Genomic DNA, 22,165 nt, shown 5'->3' with positions numbered 1-22,165 from the left:
AGAACACAGACATTCAGCATTCATGGCGACAGATGTCTGTTGCCCACCCAAGCCCACCCCATAGTCCCCACCTTGTTGACCATCACTGAGGTGGGGCTTGGGGCTGGTGGCCCTTCTTCAGGAAGCTCATCATAGTCCGAATCGTCTGTGGAAGAGGCACAAGAGTTAAGCCTGGAGGGCAGAGGGACCCAGCACACAGCAAGAGGCTCTACCTTCTGGGTCTGGCTGCATTAGCTCCCTCATCTGGGGAACAGACCCCATAGCAACAGTTCAAGGAACTTCTAAATTTTCTAGGAAACTCAGGCCTGATCTAAGCACTGTCTTGGGGAGTAGCAGAGGAGAGGGCAGAATTATTGATGCCAGAAATAGCAGCTACACACTAGTGAAAAGAGCAGTGGATTAAGGCCAAAGGACCTGGGTTCAAATTCCGACTCTACTTCCTAGCTCTGACTTTAAAGAAAGTCACTTCTCTGGGGCCTGAGTTGCCTCCTCTCTAAAATGAGGGGGCTAAATGAGGTGCTATCTAAATCCTCTCCCACTCTAAATCCTGCGATGCTAGGAAACATCTCCATTGCCCTAAGCTGTCCTCATCCTGCCCTTTAGCACAAAGGTGGAGTGGGGCAGGAAATGCTATTTATAACAGGCAGTGTGAGAAAGAAAGAGGGTGTTCCAGCCCACTCCTGGTGTCGTCACAGCCAGCAACATCCTGCTGGGAGTGAGGGAGGCAAGGAGGGAGGAGGCCATGGGCTCAAGAGAGAGGACACCCCATCACAGTAGAATAGTCAGTCAGGGCCACTGGAATGAGGACACCATGGGCGGGGCCAGGGGCTAATGGTAACCACTAATCTAGTGACCACTGGGGAAGAACTGATGAGAACATTTATAAGGACAAGAGCTTGTTCAGACACGAACCAGGATAGAGAGGGAGATAGACCACAGGCGGATGAAGTTTAGATAAACACAAATTGAGGGTTTTAGTCTGGGAGAAGAGAAGACTTGAGATAGAACATGACAGCCATTTAAGGGCTGTTCCATAGAAAGAGACACAGGCAAGGTCTATTGTCCCTAGAGGATTCTCATGAACAATGTGGGGAAATCACAGGGAAGGAAATTTGGCTAAACAGAAGGGAAAACTCCGTAATATCGGTCCTACAATGGAATGGGCTGCCTGAAGAGGGTATATGATCCCTGTCATTGAAAAGGCTTGGAGGGTGGGGGTGGAGTGGGGAAGCTTACAGCAGGGTGGGTTTCTGCTCCCAGGCCTGACAGGTGACCCAGGAGAGAGGAACACCTTTTAATTGGACAGTTGAAGAAGATACAATGGGGGAAATCATCCCTCAGCTAGAACTCGGAAAATAATGGTCCAGACTCCTGGCACGTGATGACAGAAGGCAGACTGCGGGCCCAATGGAAACCAGGTAGAGGGGACTAATGGAAAATAAGCTTCTGGCTAGTGGAATCAAACAGGGAGCCAAATGGAAACCAGGCAGTGAGCTGAAAGAAATCCGACTGCGGGTCCAGAGTTGTAACATTCATGCAAATTCGAAGCTATGGGAGAAGAAGCAACATCGAGCTCAGTGCCAACCTTTCTATCGTTAGGGTCTTCTCAGAAAAAGTTCAAGAAGAAATGTTAGCCCCGGGCTGTTTGCCCCCCACAAACTGGTGGGTGTCTCCAGAGATGGAAAGACACCAAGAAAAACCTGCAAGAAAACCGCAAAGAAGCTATTTGGGGAGAATCTCCAAGGCTAAGGGATACCTCAAATACCACATTTCCTTAAAGTCATCTAGCAAGTGAGCTAGGACTCCGCAACGATACCAATGGAAAGCGGTCAAGGACACCCTAAGAAACAATGATTATCAGGAATTCAGAGAAACACAAGACTCACCAAACTCAGGCAGCAGGCGGGAGGGCTTTGGGGGGATTTCTGGGGCGCTGAAGGCAAGTGGAGGGGGCTGGGAGGGAACCTGGGAGACTGGGGATGAGGTGCATCAAGCTCAGGCTCTGGTGACTTCTCCTCTTCTGTGGGGAGCCTATAGGAGAAAAAGATACCATGGGCTAAGTGGACTCGTGGTGACTCCTCTTTGTACCATGACCCTGAGCCTCCAAGGATGTCTCAGAACAACAGGACAGTGCTAGAAGAAGGGTTGTCCCTGCCCATCTGCATATCTCCATGGGAATCTCCTTGCTGTCCCCACACCACTGCCTTTGCTGTCTAGTCTCATTCTCAATCTCTACCTCCATTCCCGTAGCTCTGACCCAAGCCTCAGTATCCTCTGCCTACTGCCTGGACAACTGTAGCAATTCCTCACACAAAGATCAGGGAGACTGAGGAGACACGTAGTAACCAGAAGATAAAGCCATAGATTTAGAGATGGAAGGAAACTTTGTTGTCGTTCGGGTTGTTCAGTCATGTCTGACTCTTCATAACCCATTTGGGGTTTTCTTGGCCCAAATACTATAATGTTTTGCCACTTCCTTCTCTCCGGTTCATTTTACAGATGAAGAAACTGAGGCAAACAGGGCGAAGTGACTTGCCCAGGGTCACACAGCTAGTGTCTGAGCCACGTTGAACTCAGTAAGGTGAGTATTTCTGACTTCACGACCCCACACTCTATACACCATGCTACCCTAGCTGCCCCCAGGGAGGAACTTCGGAGAATATCTATTCTGATCCCCACATTCATTTACTAAATGCGTATTCTGTGCCAGGCACTGCACTAGGCAAAGACAAAAATTAAACTCCCTGCCCTCCAGGAGCTTATGGAGGGGAACAATATGTAAATGGAAAAGCAAAGCGAATCACACATGAATAGGCACAAAGTGATACAACACAAAGTAATCTCAAAGCAGGATAGCACAATCAATTGGGGAGATCAAGACTGGCTTGCTGTAGACAGGGATCCTTGAGCTAAATTTCAAAGACAGCCAGGGGACTCTACAAGGAAGAGGCAAGGAGAAAGTATTAAGCCTTAGCACAGAGCCTCACACATGGCTGGTGCAGTGGATAGAGTGCCGGTCCTAGAGTCAGAAAACATGAAGTTCAAATCTGGCCTCAGATACTTATAGCTGGCTATATGACCCTGGGCAAGTCACTTAACCCTGCCTGTCTCAATTCCTCATCTGGGCTAAGGCATTAACCTCCTAGTAAACCTCTCTGCTTCCAGTCTCTCTCCGTTCTCCAATCCATCCTCCACACAACTGCCAAAATAATCTTTCTAAGACGCGAGCATGACCTCATTACTCCCCTCCTCGAAAAACCTTTGGCAAAAAACCCCTCAGGATAAATGTAAATCCTTAGATTCCTCTGACCCTGAGTGACCCTGAGCATAGAGGTATGTATTTAGGGTCATCAAAGACGTGTGAATTTGTTGGCAGGCCTCTGAGACCTGACCCAGCCCCAGGGAATTACCGCAGCAGAAGCAAAGGGGACAGAAAGCAAGAATGAATCAAGCCTGTCACCACCATGAGGTTCTTTCAGGCAAGCTCATGGAACCCTGGGCTTCTGAGGAGCACATTGTGAAAACTAACTCTGGTCTCTTCCAGTTGTTCCTGGCAGCTAGTATGGAGAAAGCCCTGAATAAGAGTTCTAATACTGGCCCTGCCACCACTGGCTCTCTGACCATGGGCTAGTTATCAAGATGTATTCTCTACCTCTCTTCCAATCTTCCTGTCCTTCAAGGCCCAGCTCCAGTCTCACCAGAAACATCTCTGATCACCCCCCACTCCAGTTCCACCCTCCTTGGGGAAGCCAACAGCTTTCCCGTCAGCAAGACTTGCTGACTGAGAAGTGGAGAAAGGGGAAACAGACAGTTCAGCCCTCAGCATGAGTTTCCTTGAGGGAAAATTACAGATATGAAACCTATCTACAATCTCAGCCCATCCTGGCTTGTTTCCTTCCTGCTATCTCCCCTCTATCTCCCTGGGGCCCAGAAATGAAGTGGCCATATTGCCTCTCCCTGGCTGTCTCCTAGGGGATTTCCTGGGCTGAGGGTGAAAAGTGTGACGGAGGTAGATGACAAAGTCCTGTCTCCATTCCGTGGAGATTTCAAAAGCAACTTTTACGAGGAAGTTGCGGGGCAAGGAAGCACAGATGCCATAGCTAGGAGGGACATGGAGACCTCACAATCCAATCTTCCTGAGGAAGAAACTGAGGCTCAGAGAGGGACCAGGGCACTACCCGAGACCCCACATGGACTTAGTGCTAAGGAAGAACTACTCCACCCCATAGCCAAGCAACACTACCATCCCAGCCACTGCTTGAAGACTTCCAATGACAGAGAATTACTTTCCCCAAAAGTCCACTTTTAAGAGTTCTCATTTTTAAGAGGTTTACTTAAATTGAGCAGAGATTTCCTCCCCTACAACTTCCTCCCATTAGCTACTTGTAGCTCTGCCTTGTGGGACCAAGTAGAACAACGCCCCTCCATGTGACAGACTTACAGATACTTCAAGATTGCTATCATGTCCCCCCTAAGGCTTCTCTGCAACAGACCAAACATCCCCGTTCTTTAGCTGATCTTGGGCACAGTGTCTCATTTCCTCCTCTTTGTGGTTGCCCTGCTCTGGAGGCGATCCAACAGCCAAATATAGAGGCCATCACTGGACCAGCCAAGTCCTGTACCTAGGCCAGCCTTGCCTGGGATGGATGTTAGCTGATCTTTCTGCTCAGCCTGAGCGGGGCTGGGGCTGATGGCATAATAATGTGAATAATAAATATCAGAGAGAGGTAGCACGTCATGGAGAAAGAGAAAGCCAGTCTCAGAGCCAGGAAAACCTGGGTTCAAGTCCCACCTCTGACACAAGTTGGTCATGTGACATTATGTCACTTAATCTCTCCATGTTCTAGGCAACGTTCTAAGACTCTAAATTGCTGAGAACACGATGACTTATGATGGTAGAGGGAGTTTCCCCACTGGGAACTTCCTATAACAATGAAATAATAGGTATAGTTCTTTCCCCTAACTAGCAGAGTTCCCTATGCCTGGGGTACTTTTGGAAGAGCAAGGATGACTGCTGGAATTTTACAAATGAGGAAATTGAAGCATAGAAAGGGACATAAGATCGTGAATCTAGAGCCAAAGGGCCTCAGACATCATCTGTCCAACCTCCTCATCTGTAGATGAAGACACTTATGCTCAAGGAAATTAAGAAGCTTCCCCAAGGTACACAGGGATCAGATGTGGGATTCAAACCCAGGTCCTGTGACTTCTGTGGCTCTTTTTCCTGCACGAAGGTCATAGAGTTGGGAAGTGTTAGAACTCAGATCTCTTCTCACGACATGTATTAAGGAATCTGCCGTCCCTCTGACAAGTGACTTCCTGGTCTCCTTGTGGTGCTCCCCCATACCCTCAGCCAGTCTGTTTGAGTCTGCCGTACCCCTACAGTGACCCAGAAGCCAGGCAGAATCCTACACTTGCAGCTTACAAAGCTCTGCTGCTTGGTGGCACCACTTTGCCCCAAATGTTGACTTAGGTTCCATTGGCCCCTTCCCCTGAAAACTCTCCTTTCCTTTTCAAGGACTGTTCACCCTGTTTGGAGCCCTGGCCTTCCCACAGGCCTTCCCTGGCCTTCTGATAGGCGGGCTCTGGCTTTCTAATTGGCAGGTACTCTGCCTAGTGACTTGACCTGGTCTTTCTTAGCTCAGGTAACACCTCTTCCTACCTACTCAGAGCTTCTGGAACAGCTTAGGACCTCAGGAACCCGTGGGGACATGACCTTCCCAAATCCTGGAAGCTCCCATGGTTTTCTGATAGGCCTTCTTCCCTCCTATAATCTCTCTCAATTTCAAGTCATCTTTCATACACTATCAAAATTATCTTCCACATCACTCTTACTTCAAAAAGCTTCAGCTGCACCCTACTGACTACTGAGTCAAGTTCAGACATTCAAGTGCCTCTATGGCATCCCCTGACCACTGCAACATCTATGCTCCTTTCTCCAACCTTATGCTCCAGTCAAACCAGACCCTTTGCCCCCTGAACCCACATGCTAACCAACCCCTGTGCATTTGCTCAGGCTGTTCCCTATGCCAGGAATGCCTTCCCTTCCCCTCTTCACCAAGTGAGTTCTTACCCATCATTTAAATCTTCACCTAAAAGCCATCTCCTCCAGGCAGCTTATCCCCTCAGGCCTGACAGGAGCAGTTATTTGAATCTTTCTAATCCAATTATTAATGGTGTATATCAAAGCTATCTGTGTCTGTATTTTCTCCCCAACCAAGACCTTGCACTCCCTAAAGACAAAAAGCATACCTCATCTAGACTGAGTATTTCTCCAAGGTCCAGCACTGAGCCCTGCACACAGAGAAAGTGTGTTATCCTTTGTTTCCCTCCCCACCACTCAACAGAAACTATTCTTTCTGAAGTCACCAATGACTTCTTCATCATCCAATCGAATGGCCTTTTCTCATTGCTTATTTTCTTGACTTTTCTACGCCATCTGATCTCCCACTCTTACAGGACACATTTTCATTCCTTTCCAGCCTTGTTACTCATTACTCTCTGCCACCCTCTGCAGGATCGGCCAATCAGACTACCCTTCTTGCTGGTTCCCACATATGATATTCCATCTCCCACCTTTAGAGAGCCTTTGCATGGGCTGTCCCCCATGCTTGGAATGCTCTCCCTCTTCATCTCTCGAGGATCCCTTGTTTCCTTCAAAACTCAAGATCACCTTCTACATGAAGCTTGTCCCTTTTAATAACTGGTGCCCCTTCAGTCTCCCTATCGTTCCCCAATTCATTCTTCACACAGCTACCAAATAATCTTCCATAGGCATAGGCATAGATATAAGGTCTGGCAGTGTCACCACCCTGCTTCAGAATCCTTCAGTGTTTCCTTTATTACCTACATTACAAAATACAAACTCATTAGCCTGGCACTCAAAGCGCTCCCTAATCTGACTCCATTTTCCCTTTCCAGCCTCATTCACACTGAACTGGATGACAGAACTACACAAGCCATCTACCATGTCCCAGGTGGTCATACCCACCATCACGGTTTGCCTGGAATGCACTCCTTCCTCATCTCCACCAAATGAAGTCTCTCTACTTTCAGGACTCAGCTCAGGACCCACCTTCCCCCACAAACCTTCCCAGTCTGCCCCACCCTCTTCACCTTTCCTCCAGGCACAGATGAAAATGGTCTCTTCCTCCTCAAATTTTCCTAGGCCATTTTCTCTGGATTTCTCCTTTACACTCATCACATGTCACACCTTGTACAAGCCTTAGACTGTGAGCACCTTCCTGAGGGTAGCGTTTACATGGCAGCTATCCTTGGAATCTCTTTGCTAAGCAGAGGACCTTATATGTAACAGGTATCTTTACCTGATAGACTCTTTACTCTAAAATATCTCCATACAGGTTTGTAACACGAGACCTCTTAGTTCCCATATAACCCCTGTAGCAGGACACCATGTAGTGCGCCAACTCTGGGGCAGCAGAGATCGGACTGGGAGAGCTGACCCCACCCTCTAGGACAGTTCCCAAGGTAGCCATTGGCCTTAGCAAGGGGGAAAACTCATTAGTCAGTCTTCACTCCTGGAAGTGGATGTCTTCAGTCCAGGACCCAGGGCAGAACTTCCTTTCTGAGAAGTACCATGATTCATAGGTGGTTGGTCAAAGGTCCCATCGTTCATTCATTCATCTAGAACTCATGACAAAGATGTTCAAAGTCTTGGACAGACAAGCCCTGACCTGGACGGCCCTGGAGGCTACAGTCAGGAGCTGAGATGATAAAAGGAGATAGCATTTTGAGAATGCTTTAAGATTTACAAAGCACTTTACATACATTAGCTCATTTGGTCCTCACCATGGCCGAGTGTAGCAGATATCATTATTTCCATTTTACAGATGAGAAAACTGAGGCTGAGAGAGGTCATATAGCAACGTCACATAGCTAGTAAGTACTTGAGGCAGAATCTGAACTCAATCATTCCTCACTCCAAGTCCAGTACTCTACCCACTGTAACAAACAGCTGCTGATGAGGAGAAGGAGCCCCAAACGTCTGACGGGGCCTGCCCACAGGTCTCATTTATCCCCTGGCCCAGAGCACCCTACTTCCTCAATCCTATTCTTCCTCTTCCACTGTCTCCACTCTTCTCTCTGAGCACTAGCCTGCTTCCTCTGAGCTTGGTCTGAACCAACCCTGGAGCTCCCCCAACATCACAAGACCCAGGAGGTCATTAAGTTCATGCCCCAGGCTAGGCCTCTTGGGGACCTCCTGCAGCAACCAGGCTCTCTCCTGGGGCCCAGGCGCTAGCTCCATCCCCAGCTTCTCAGGCCTACGTCTTGCTGCCTTAAAGCAAAGTTTCAGAGAGGCCCCATTCTCCACCCTAGACAATCACAAGCTGGGTGATCGTGGGCAAGTCGCTTTAATCCTGCTCTGGAAAATGGGAAGTGGGAATAATACTAAATATACCACTCACTGCATAAGGCTGCTGTGAGCCTCAAGTGAGGTCATTCCATTTAGATAAGCATTTATTAAGCCCCTACTCCATGTAAAGCAGGCAATGTATGTAAAGCATTTGTAAACTTCACCACATCATAGAAATAGCTGAAATGTCAAACAATTCTATCAGCCTCCTCCTATCTCTCCTCTGCCATATGAAGAGAAAGAGTTAGAGAGATAAAAAAAGATACTGACACTCAAAGACACAAAGAGAAAGGGGAGAAAAAACAGAAGCAAAGAAAGAAGGGACATTGGTCTCCTCCTCTCTGGGCCCTAGTCCATCCCCATCTCAGCTCAGACCTCAGTCTCTCTTCTCTGGAAGACAGCAGGAGCCTCCTCAATGAGGCTTTGTGTATGTGGAATCAAGTTACCTTTCTACAAGCCATTTTGAGCACATTACTTTCCTAGCTCAGGAACCTACAATAGCTCCCCTGTGATCCATGCGAAGTCCAAATTCCTCATTGTTATCATTGGAGTCTGCTTTCTATCTCCCTTCTCTCCCACCCTCATCTCTCCCAGCAACCAGGTACACACACTCTCATTATTCCAGTCAGGCCAGGTACTTCACCATCCTCTCCTGACATAAGCCAGGCTCATTCCAGCAACTGTGTCCTTTGCTCACTTGCCCCTCATATGGGGGAAGTTCTCTGGACTCCCATCCACATCGTCCTCATCCTTTGAGGCACAGCTCAAGCTGCTCTGTCCTCCAGAAGCCTTCCTGGCCCAGCCAACCTCTAGGGATCACTCCCAAGTGACCCTGGCAGGGGAGGAGCCCTGTGGAGACCCCCTTAGGAGTCTGAACCCCTTTTACCATGCACTTTCATCAACCAATCTGCACTGACCATCCCCTCATTCCCAACCAGAGCTATCCCAAAGTAGGATGGGCTGCTTCAGGAGGGTCACTGGTAGTCCTCCAAGCAGAGCCTGGATGAGCTCTTGTCAGAGGTATTTGACAAGGGATTTCTGACCAGTTACAGATTCCCTCTAAGGTCCCTTCCAGGTCTGTGTGAGACAAGTGTGGAGAAACTTTAGCCTTGGGCCCCATCGAAGCAAACTCTGGCCCTAGCATATGTAACTCCTCCTTTGTTATTTTCTGACCCAGGTATTCCTAGTACCCCAGATATTGAATTAATGAGCTTCAAAGTCCCAGCCTAGGGGGAACAAAAATCCAACCATATTTTGCCAAGGTCATCCTAGTTACCAGCACCTAAGAAAGGTCATGAGTGAAGGCAGCAGCTGCATAGAACCACATCTCCAGACCAGGCCTGCCCTGATAAAGCTACATACAGCCTCTGAGGTTCAGGGGGTGGGGGCTTCAAGTGATCCTGGGGGGAAGCTACTCAGGAGCTCTATAGCCTGGGAGTCAGGGACCCCTGGGTCCATTTTCTTAGACAGGGTGGGGTGGGGAATGAGGAGAAGGGAAAAGGAAAATACTTCATTCTTCCCTTCCTATACTGGCTGCCTCCATGTTAAGCCAGCATTCCCAGAGGATAGGGAGAGAAGGAGAAATGCAATCAGAGGTAGTCTTATAGAGACAAAGACCTGGGGGGGGGGGAGGAGAAGGAAAGTGAGGGAGGAAAGAGAGATGGACAGAGAGAAGAAGAGAGAAGGAAAGAAAAGAGGGGAAAAGGGAAGAAGGAGAGGAAAGGGGGAAGAGTGGGGGAGAAGGAGGAAGGAGGAAAAGAAAGGAGAGAGATGAGAAGTAGAAGGAAAGAATAAGTTAGAAGAATTCAACTCAATGAGAGTGACAGAGACTTAAAGAAAGTCAGAAGAAGAAACGTAAAGAAAAGAGAAAGTAACAGTAAGGGAGGCAGAATGAAAAGTGAGAGACAGTACAAGAGATGGAGAGAAGAGCAAGAAAAACAGAGAGAAGAAAATTCTGAGATCCAGAAAGAATTGACTAGAGGAGAGGAAGAGAGTGCCAGTGAAATAAGAGTCACTGGGTGGGGGAGTGGGGCGGGGTGGGGAGACCTCAGGAACAAGACCCACACTGAGCCCCTGCAGCGGACGCCTTCCCAGACTCCCCAGATCGCTCTGTCGTGGGGGCTTTGCCCAAACTGACCAGCTGACACTACATCCGCTCACCCTCAAGTCGTATCCTCTTCGTCCTCCTCTTTCTTTCTCTGGCCAGCTGTGTCTAACAGAATATGTGATGTGTGCATGTGTTTGTGTGGGTGCTTTTTGCAGTGTGCTGTCTATCCGTGTGTGTCTGTGAGGTTGGTCTGTGTATCTACGTGTTTATATCAGTGGGTGCGCAAGCTTGAGGTTTCAAGTATGTAACTGTTAATGTCCATCTGTTTTCTGTGTGTGTATAGGCAGCCCTGTATTTGTGTGTCTCTATGCCCGTCCAATGCTCCGCCTGCTTCCTGCTCCCCGCCTCTCCCCCTCCACCACTTGATACTTCCTGAAAACATGATCCCACAAAGAGAAAATGAACAAAGCCACCCAGAATCCCCTGGGGCAGATACTTCCTCCTCAGCACCCCCAGACTGCATGCCCCCCAAAATTCTTCACTCCCTCACCTCCCTCCCCAATCACGTGCCATTTTTTATTGTCATAGCTGGCCAGGATAGGAGGCAAGAGACTGGGGATGTCCCCCCTTCCCCCACTCGATTCTGAGGCATTGAGAGGGACTTCCCTTCAAGAGACCCAAAACCTTCCCCAGAGCATTCCTAGCAACAAGTGACCATCTACTTGGGGACCTGGGATTGGCTAGGGAAGGACGAGGCTTTCCAAAGGGACTTGGAGGACATTTAGAGTTTTCAGAGCATCTAGACTAATCCCCTATCTTTATAGAGGGGGAAAATGAAACCTAGCGTAAGGAAGTGCCTAAGTAAAAGCAGAAGCCAGTTCTCCAAGCCCCCCAGCCCAGGAGCTCTCTCCCACGTCACAGAATTCTGTGTCCCAGAAGGATCCTGGCTGATCAGGATGGAGACCGGGGATTGGCCAGGCCAAGGGCAGCCCCAGGAAACGAGGAGCAGCTTTCCAGGATCTGCATGGGAAGCCTCCATTCAGGGCAAAGTGCATCCCAGCTCTCCCCAGACATGCTAGAAGATCTTGGGCTAGACCTCTCCATGTCTGTAAAAATGAAGGCTTGGACTAGATGGTCTCTAAGGTCCTGACTGGCTCAGATATTCTGTATGAATACATAGTTCCATATCCCCAGAAATACATCCACATGCACACGCACACTGAGCAGACAGAAATACCCGAAGCTAGATGGGTCCCTGACCCCGGGTCACCCTCAGGCTGAGCTCTGAGCCTGGATATACTGAAGTTCCTGTCCCAAGGTGTTATCCCAAGTTTACTTCTGCACCTATTGTCAAAACAAACACACACAGATGGACACATATGAAGCACAGATGGGCAAACAGTGAAACACAGATGGAGAACGACCCTCCCCTCCTCCATGCCTTCCCCCCACCAACAGAGAAGAGGCAGACACACGGACTCGGACGCACACGTGTACACACACACACACACACACATTTTCACGAGCTGCCTTAGCAGTGACCTCACAGTCAATGAAGTCAGAGTTGGCAGGAACTTCAGAGGGCATCTCAACCAGCCTTTACTGAGATCATCAGTCCCAGCTACAACCCACCCACCCCCCACAAGTGGCTACCAACCTCTGCATGAAGACATCTAGGGACAGAAGGTTCCCTTCCTACTGATGTAGCCCACCTGTAGTACTGGATGGCCCTGGGTGTTGGGAAGAGGAAGGAAGGAAGGAAGGAAGGAAGGAAGGAAGGAAGGAAGGAAGGAAGGAAGGAAGGAAGGAAGGAAGGAAGAGCAAGGAAGGAAGGAAGGAAAGAAGGAAGGAAGGAAGGAAGGAAGGGAGGGGGGAGGGAGGAAGGAAGGGAAGGAGGGAGGGAGGGAGGAAAGGAGGGAGGGAAGGAAAGGAAGGAGGGAAGGAAGGAAAGGAGGAAGGAAAGGAGGAGGGGAGGAAGGAAGGAGTGAGTGAAGGAGGATGTGTCAGGCATATGCTAAGCGACTTACAAATATCATCTCACCTGATCTTCTCAACAACCTGGCAGATACATGCTATTATCACCCCCATGTGACAGGTGAGGCAACTGAAACTGAAGTAGACAGAAGTGAAGTGACTTGCCCAGGGTCAGACAGCTGGTAAGTGTCATGTCAGGCCCAATTTAAACTCAAGTCTTTGTGACTCCAGGCTCCAAGCACTATCCACTGTACCGCCCGGCTGTCTCAAGTCGAGATAAGGCTAAGGGCTCAGGACTGTACCTTTTGCCCTGCCCTCTTTCTGAGCTCCACACCTGCATTTCCAGCTCCACATGGACGTCCCGATGGCACCTCAAATTCAACACATTCAAGCTGAGCCCATTAACTTCCCCCCCTAAACCTGGGTCCTCTTCTGACCATTCATCTAGGCTTCCTTGTTTGCAACCTTGCGGTTAAATTATCATGGATAAAGAAAGGAAAGCTTAAGTTCTAATCCTGTCTCAAGTACTTACTGCCTGGGCCACCCTGGGCAGGGCAGCTAGGTGGTGCAGTGGATAGAGAGCCCAGCCTTAAGTCAGGAAGACTTATCTTCTTTAGTTCAAATCTGGCCTCAGACACTTCGTAGCTTTATGACCCTGGGCAAGTCACTTAACCCTGTTTGCCTCGATTTCCTCATGTGCAAAATGAGCTGGAGAAGGAAATGGCAAAGCACTCCGGTGTCTTTGCTGAGAAAATCCCAAATGGGGCCATGAAGAGTCAGATAGGACTGAAAATGACTGAACGACAACAACCCCTGGGCAAGTCACTGAACCTTTCTGAGACTCAATTTGTTCTTCTGTAAAATGGGAGTAATAATAGCACCTCCTGGGGCAGCTGGGTGGCGCAGTGGGCAGAGCACCGGCCCCGGAGTCAGGAGGACCTGAGTTCAAATCCGGCCTCAGACACTTGACATACTTACTAGCTGTGTGACCTTGGGCAAGTCACTTAACCCCAATTGCCCTGCCCTCCCCCCTCCAAAAAAAATAGCAGCTACTTCACAGAGTTGTCAGGAGGATCGAATGAGACAAAGTCTACTAGGAGCTCTGCAGACCTTGATGTGATCTATCCTCATTATTATCCTACTTTTGGACAAGGTGGAGCCTAGAGGGGTCTGGGTGCCGGTACAGGCAGAGGCGGGCGCATTCGAGTTGAAGAGCCAGCCTCGGATCCTAGGATCATAGCACTGGAGCTAGGCGGACCATGGAGGCCAACTCCCTCACTTTACAGATGAGGAAACCTGGAAGGGGGTCTCCCGTGGAGTGCCTGCTTCATTTAATAGTTCTCTCTGTGCTTTGGAGGAAGGCATTGGATGACACGTTCACCAAATCTGCAGCTGACACAAAACTGTGAAGGACACGTAACACACTGTGTGACAGAATCAGTATCCAAAAAAGACCCTGATAGTTTAAAATGATAGGCTGAATCAGAGAAGACGCCTCTAGGAGGCGCAGTGGAGGGAGCTCTGGGCCTGGAGTTAGGAAGACCTGATTTCAAATTCTGTTTCAAACGCTTAAAAGCCGTGTGACCCAGGCCAAGTCGCTTCATCTGTATCTGCCTCAGTTTCCTCAGCTGTAAAATGTGGATAAAGGTGGTTGTGAGAGTCAAATGATATTTTTGTAAAGTGCTTTATTATGAGATAAAAATGTAATAGAATAAATATAAAGTCCTGCAGGAGGCTCAAAAATTAACTCTAGTACATTTCATGGGAACACAGATGTGTGAACTTGGAATGAACCTTTGAGGCTGCCCAGTGCAACCCTCTCATTTTACAGATAAGGAAACCAAGGCACAGGAAGTGAAGGGTCCCCCAGTCATAAAGGCAGTAGGTAGTGTGGGCTTGAGCCCAGGCCCTCTGACTCCAGGGCCAAATGTCTTTCACAGAAACAGACTAGAGGACTATGGTTAACAATAGAATGTACGAAAAGCTCTGTGGGTGCGGGTGTCACCAGTGGACCTTGGCAGCCAAAAAAGGCAATTCAATCAGGCTGAATTAGGAAAGGCAGCATGTCCAGGAGGAAGTGATAGGCCCACTGTTCTCCCCACTGACAAACACCATCTCAACAAATGATCCAGGCCAATTGTGGACACCTCTAATTGTTGGCGGGGTTTTCTTTACATTCCTGCCTCTCTGCTCCCAGCTCTGCCCTCTGGGACCACGTGGAGCCCATCTAATCCCTCTTCCAACATGGCGGCCTTTCAAGAACTTCAAAGACAACTCTCATGTCTCCCTCAAAGGTTTTTATTCAAGCTAGACATCCCCAATGCTTTCGCATGCCATAGCCTCCAACCCCCTTCCTATCGTGGTCTTCCTACTTTGGGCCCACAACAGCTTGTCAACATCCATGCCAGTATGGGGCAACCGCAACTGACCATCATCGTCCCTACAGGGTCTGAGAACAGAAGGACAATCACCTTTCCATCCTCTCTTCATGTCTATTTAACTGAACTGACCACAAATGCCCACCGCTGTGCCACAATCTAGCCAACATTTCTCTGCCTAATCCACAGGATTAGGGTATAGTCATAGGACTTACAGCTGGAAAGAGAATCTGGAGATCATTCAATCCAATGCTTGCATTTTACAGATGAAGAAATGGAGGGCCCCCCCAAAAAAGGAAGCGACCTGCCCAAGATCACATAGATGATAAGCAGCGGCACCAGGATTTCTGGCCAGACCACACAGGCAGCATTGTGTTCTGTTCTGGGAGGAACAACTTAAGGACGTTGACAGGTTGGAACAGGTCCAGAGGAGGGAACTGGAGATTACATATTGGAAGACTGACCTGGTTTAAAGAACTAGGCACATTTAGCCTAGAGAAGCGAGGACATGGGGGTGGGGGAGACAGAGTTGGCAGCGGCACTCAAGGCCTGTCATATGGAAGAGGGATCTGGCTTGTTGTACTTGGTCTTAGAGGGCAGAAATAGAAGCAATGGGTAAAAACTGAAAAGAAGAAAACTTAAGACTCAACAGGAAGAAAAGCTTCCTACAAAGCAGAGCCATCCAGGAGAGGAAAGGGCGGCCCGGTGAGACGGTGGCTCTCTCCTCTCCAGGCCTTCGAGCAGAAGCTAAAAGACCACAGGGACGGCCTGGGATGTCATCAGGGAATCCCGATGAGGTCAGGCTGGACAAGGGGACCTCTCAAGTCCCCCCCAGGCACAGACTCTCCAACTCTTCCCTCTCCTCCACCATTCCTACCAATTCCAGTGTCTCCCTGTCTTGGGATCACGGAACTAGAGTTGGAGGGGACCCAAGAGTCAAGTCAAAGCAAGGCAACAAGCATTTATAAAGTGCCTACTATATACCAGGCATCGTGCTAAAAACATTATAGGGACAGCTAGGTGGTGGAGTGAGTAGAGCACTGGCCCTGGAGTCAGGAGGCCCTGAGTTCAAATCCTGCCTCAGACACTCGACGTAGTTACTAGCTGTGTGACCTTGGGCAAGTCACTTAACCCCAATTGCCCTGCCTTCCCCACTCCAAAAAAAAAAAAAGAATGGGTCTTATCAGGATGAGCCCCACTTCATTTAAAATATATATACAATAAAATAAAAACATTATAAATATTATTCTCATCTGATCCTCACAACCACCTTGGGAGTAGACCCATTTTACAGCAAAGGAAACTGAGGCAGAAAGTGGCTAATAAGTCTCTGAGGTTGAATTTGAACTCAGGTCTTTCTGACTCTAGGCCCAGTGTTCCTATCATTGCACCACCAGCTGCCTTATTAAAGAATCACTTTGACTAATGAGCCTACGCCTTCCTTCAAGTTCTTTTCAGCTGCTGAATGCCTCCATTTCCTTTAATGATCAACCATTTATGGCACCTTCTCCATGAAGTCTCTTAATGCCCCTCCCCCCATGGTAAACCTCGGCACTAATTAGTTTGTACATCTGTGCTGCACTCACAGGTATTGTAGTTATCTGTGTCCTACCAGTCCTCAAGCTCCATGAGGACAGGGACTAAGCCTCATCCAACCTTTCATCTGCCCCAGCACAGGGCTCTGCAAACAGCAGGCGTTTCATTAACATTGATAAACCGAATTGTCATAGTCTAACACAGTCTATTTCTCTCTCCATGCTTTTATCCTTACTATTAGGTTGGTTATATAGTCTACAAGCCAGAGAGTGGGCCTCATCTAAATTGTATCTTCCCTACCATCAACCACAGAGCTTGGCACGTAGTAGGTGATTATTAAATGTTAGTTCTTATAGACACTGTTCTTTATACTGATCCAAACTTTACCTCTTTGTGATTTCTTCCCACTGCTCCAGGTGGTACAATGGATAGCATTCTGGGCCTGGAGTCAGGAAGACCTGAGTTCAAGTTTGGCCTCAGACCCTTACTAGCTGTGTGACCCTGGACAAGTCATTCAACCTCCATAAATGGGGATAATAACAACACCTACCTCCCATGGTTGCTGCCAGGATCAAATGAGATAATATTTGTAAAGCACTTGGCACAGTGCCTGGCACAGAGTAGGCACTATATACATGTGTATCATTATTATTAGTTCTCTACTGGGGACCAAGGAGAACAAGTCTATTCCTTCTGAGGACCGTTCCCCTTGAAAAGCTGCATTTGTGACTCCCACACTAGTCAGTACCAGATCTGTTGTTCCTATCTTCATGACGTGTCTCATATCTGTCCCCTTTTCCCCACTGTGACATGGCCACCACTCCAGTACATGCTCCTATCACCTCACAGCAGGACTACTGGAACAGCTTTCCTGTGGCAGCGAGTGGTGTCCCGGCCTCGTCCCTCCCCACTCCAGCCCAGCCTCAGCTCAGTTACCGAGGTGACTTTCCTAAAGCTCACTTCTGACCAAGTCAGGCCCTGCTCAGTAAACTCCAGTGGTTCCCTATCACCTCCAAGAGCAAACACTCCCCACCTGAGCCCTTCTCCCTTCCCAGGCTTCCCCCACCTTTCTCCCCATTGGCTCTCCTGCTGTTCCTACAGAGGACATTCCCTCTCCAGACCCTTCACCTGCACTGCCCCCTGGACTAGAGTGCTCCCCATCCCACCGCCCATTCCAAGCTGGCCTGACTTCTGCAAGACTCAGCTCAAAGCTGACTTTCTTGCATCTTTCTTGATCTTCTTCCTCCGCTGTAGTGCCTTCCCTCTAAGACCATCTACCTCCCACCTACTCTGAATATACCATGGGTGGACAGAATTGTCTATGGATTGTCTTGCCTATTAGACTGTGAGCTCCTTGAAGGCAGGGGTTAGTTTTTTCCTTTCTTTTTATTCCCAGTGTTTAGTACAGTGCTTAATAATGCTTGTGGACTATGGGTGTGAGAAAGACAGAGAGAAACAGAAAGAGAAAAAAGAACACATTCAGAAAGAAATGAGGGCCAAAGAAAGATAAAAACAGAATTAAAGAAATGAAAAGAGGGACAAAGGGACAAAAAGAGAGAAAGATGCAGGAAAACAGAAGAGACTGAAAGAGAAAAAGAGGTAGAGAAACAGAAATGAAGAAAGATGAAAAGTTAAAAAGAGGAAAACAGAAGAGACTGAAAGGCAGAGAGAGAGACAAAGAAAGAATGAGTGACAGATGCAGACAGAGAGAGAGAGGGAGAGGGGGGAAGGGAGGGAAGGAGGAGGGGGAGAGAGAGAGGGGAGAGAGAGAGGAGAGAGAGACAGACAGACATGGGAGAGAGAAAGAGAGAGAGACAGAGACAGACAAACAGATGGAGAGACAGACGGAGACAGAGAGAGAGAGAGAGAGAGAGTCAGTCTCCTCAGCGGTCATCTTGTCCTTGTCCCTGTCTCTGAGGGACGGGCTCTGCACTCTATGCAGGCAGCTACATTCCTGCCCATTGTCCATCCTGACATCTCCCACCCTTGGATCCAGCCTCCATCCCTCATGCTGTCTGTCATTCCCACCCATCAAACTCACTCCCAGTGTAGATGTGGAATGTGAAGGCTTAGGGGGCAATGAAGTAGCCCTGGAGAGACCCTGTCTCCCCTGTTTCAACCTTCCCTCTGACCCAAATCAGAGAAATTCCAAACACCTGGAGATCATCTCTCAGTTGGAAAGTATTGTCCTTCCTCCCTCCTCTCCACACATTCCTAAGTCCTCAGAGGCCAGCTTAAGCCCCTCGTCCTCCAGACAATCCTCCCAGAACCAGACCACAGAGATCACTCCTTTCTTAGGGCTCCTATATGGTCTGCCTTTTGATTTTCTCTGGTCATTCCTGTTTGTCTATTCCCTGGCGTGAGCCCTGTCTCTTCAACCAGGTTAGAAGGTATCCCCAAGGTGCCCATCAATTGGGGAATGGCTAAACAAATTGTGGCATATGAATGTAATGGAATACTATTGTGCTATAAGAAACGAGGAGCAGAAGGACTTCATTATAACCTGGAACGACTTATATGAACTGATGCTGAGTGAGGGAAGCAGAGCCAGGAGAACATTATACACAATTACAGACACATGGTATCTGTAAGGACTAACTTTGATAGACTTGGCTCCTCTCATCAATGCAAGGTTCAAAGACAGCTCCAAAAGGCTCATGATGGAAAAAGCTATGCACATCCAGAGAAAGAATTATGGAGTCTGAATGCAGATTGAGGCAAACTTTTTGCTCTCTCTCTTCCCCTCCCCCCCTTTTTATTTGGTTTCGTTTCTCCTTTCTCATGCTTCATTCCATTGGTTATAATTCTTCATTACAACTGGACTCTTACGTAAGTTCAGCGTGAAGGTCTATGTAGAACCTATATTGAATTACATGCTGTCAGGGAAGGGGGGTTGGGGGGAAGAGTGGGAGGGAGAGAAAATTTGGAACCCAAATACTTGTGGAACTGAATGTTGTAAACTAAAAATAAAAAATAAATAAAAAAGATACCCCCAAAACCAGGCTAGACCTCTTCCCCTGCCTATGGTGGCCCCTAGGATGGGGAATTTTGGAGGGCAGGGTGAATAGAATCTTGCAGTTGAGTAGGGAAGTGTTAGGCCAGAGATTTGCCACTAGAGGGAGGCACAGAACCAAATACAGAACTGGATCCTTCCTCCAAAAGCTGGGTCCCTGCTCTCCCAGTCCTGGAAGTCAATCAGTCGACAAGCATTTATTAAGCTCTGACTGTGTGATAGGCTTTGCTAAGAGTTGGGAGTACAAAGAAAGGCAAAAACACTGTCTCTGTCCTCAAAGAGTTGACATCCCAAGGGGAGCGCTGGCATGAAAATAAATATGCACATACATATAAGATATATAACTGGAGGTAACCTTAGTGAAAAGGTGGGATTCCAACGGAGTTTTGGAGAAAGCCGGGATAGGGGAATCTAATGTCCCGCACGGACTCCAAGCCTGCCCTCCCACCATTCCTTCTGCCTGGCTCGAGCTCTGATCTCAGCCCAGGCCCCAACACCATCCATTTCCCCCAAAGTTCAGTCAGCCCTCAGGTCAGCCTTGTTCCTCCTCCCTGCCCCGTATCTTTGTAGCTTCCCCTCCTCTCCACCCTCATGGGCCTCACCCCCCAAGGCAGAAACCTCCTCACTGGCCTCTCCAGCTCCAGTCTCTGCCCCCCCAGACACAGAGAAAGGCAAAGTCAGGGAGAAAAAGAGAGAGCCAGACAGATATAGAGAGGAACAGAGAGAGATATGGAGAACAGTGGAGAGAGGGACAGATGGGCAGAGAGAAAATGAAGAGACTCAGGGAGGAATGTAGAGAGGGACGAACATATAAAAAGAGAGATAAGAATGAAGAGACAAGGGGGAAAAGAGAGAGGCAGACACAAAAGAGAGAGACATTAAGAGACAGAAAGAAAAAGACAAGAAGACACGGCTGGCTCTACCCCTTATTAGCTGTGTGACATTGGGCTCATGACTTAATCTGAGTCAGTTTCTTCATCTGTAAGATGGGAAGATTTTTGTGAGGATGAAATTAGCCAGTGTATGTGGAAGCATTTTAACTGTAAACACAGCTTTCTTTAAAAAAAAAAAAAAAAAGAACTTAACAGTAAGTCTACAGAGAAGCACTTAGATTTCTCTATGCCATTGCTTTTCTCATCTAACTAATCTTTGCTTTCTTTTGTTAAAATTAAATGTTTTATGAAAAACATAATATTGAAAATAATCTACCTAAACTTGTTTAGTTACCATTTTCAATTAAATTGATTTCAGTGAATAAACCTTTATAACTTCTAGAAAAGAGACAGAGAAACATAGAAAGACACAAAGAGAGAAAAACAGAGAAAGTCTTTAAGAGAAAGAGAAAAAGAAAAAGATTGAGGCAAACATTTGTTCCCTTCTGTCCATCCCCAGCTGGCTGATTCCATGGCCCTTGCCAATCCTACCACCTCCACCCCTGAAAGATTCACAGCATCCTCCCTTCTTCCAGACTCCTGTACACAGGGGCCATGAGCACCTTCCACAGCCCACTTCTCACCACATCCATCCCCTACTTAGAACCTGTTTTGGCTCACCACTACCCACAAAGAGGCTGCAAAAGGAAATACGAACATAAGGGAAACGCTGGGCCTGCCCCCTCCACCCAAGTTCCTCCAGGTTTCCACTGGTCACACAAGCCTGGCACTTTTAAAAATCAGTCATACTGCCTTTGGGCTCACTTTCCCAATGCCAATGGGTACTTCAGACATCAGCGCATGACCTATGAGTCAGAAGAGGAGTCCTCTAGCTTACCCGTATAAGAAGCCCCTCCAGCTCCCACCAACAAGTGACCCTGCTGGCTTTTCCTCCCAAGGAAGCTCATTCCTCTTTGGATCTCTCTAACCCTTAGAAAGCCTGTTGTTACATCAAGCCTCTGCCTCTCTGCATTTCTCTGCATCCATTGTTCCTAGTTCTCCCTCCCACCCTTGAGACCAGGCAGACCAAGCCTAATCCTTCTTCCACAAGACACCTCAAATAGTTAAGGACAGACATGACATCTCCCCCAAATCTTCTCTTCTCTGGGTTTACACCTCCCTAGTTTTTTTCAATAACTCCACATGAGGGAGGGTCTCCAGACCCCCTGGTTGCCCTTCTCTGGATGTTTTCCAGCTTCCCACCGTCCTTCCAAAGCTGATGACAATAACACAGAGGTGGTCATACTAGGGCAGAGGGCAGCAGGACTGCCCCCTCCCTAACCCTGGAGCTTGCTGCTCCTAGTGATAAAAGTTGGCATCATATGGACTTTCTCAGCCGCTGTATTAATTGTTGACTTAAAACCCCCAGATCATTGTCTAGCTGTCTAGCCCTGCCTTCCTCACCTATGTTGGTGATGGTCATTTTTTTAAGCCAAATATAAGACTTTACCTTATTTCTCTTCCATTTCCTCTTATTAGGGTCATCCAAACTTCCTAGCCAGTCAAGATTTTGAGGGGATCTTGACTCTTTCATCCAAAGTATTAACTAACCTTTCCCTCCTTTGGGTCATCTGCAAATCTGTTTAAGCCTGTCATCTATGCCTTCTAAGTCGATGACAAAAATGTTCAGCAGTCCAGAGCTAAGCACAGATCCCTGGGGTACTCTGCTGGAGACCACCTGCCAAGCTAGCTTCAGATCACTCATGACTACTCTTGGGGTCCAGCCATTCATCCAATAAGGAATTCACCTACATTTCCAGCCTCCACCTCTCTGTTCTTCCACAAGAAGAACAGGAAAGTTTGTCAAATGTTTGCTAAAACCTAGGCAAATTATATCGATGGTGCCACCAGCCTGACCTATCAGTTCAGTGACCCTGTCCAAAAAGGTAATGAGACTCTCTAAAGCGACCT

The 22,165-nt window shown here is 48.1% G+C and overlaps 1 protein-coding gene across 1 annotated transcript in view; it reads right to left on the bottom strand.

Moving 5' to 3' along the window:
- Window positions 1–22,165, bottom strand: part of ARAP1 (ArfGAP with RhoGAP domain, ankyrin repeat and PH domain 1) — a 108,374-nt gene that overhangs the window by 47,057 nt on the left and 39,152 nt on the right. The window contains 3 exon segments of the mRNA XM_036744554.1: window positions 72–145; window positions 1,887–1,935; window positions 1,938–2,031. Coding sequence (XP_036600449.1) covers window positions 72–145; window positions 1,887–1,935; window positions 1,938–2,031 — 217 coding nt within the window.

Source organism: Trichosurus vulpecula, chromosome 2 (genome assembly GCF_011100635.1).
Source record: "Trichosurus vulpecula isolate mTriVul1 chromosome 2, mTriVul1.pri, whole genome shotgun sequence".
Taxonomy (NCBI): Eukaryota; Metazoa; Chordata; class Mammalia; order Diprotodontia; family Phalangeridae; genus Trichosurus; species Trichosurus vulpecula.
Note: the sequence above shows the minus strand (reverse complement) of the source record. Positions and strands in the feature narration are given on the sequence as shown.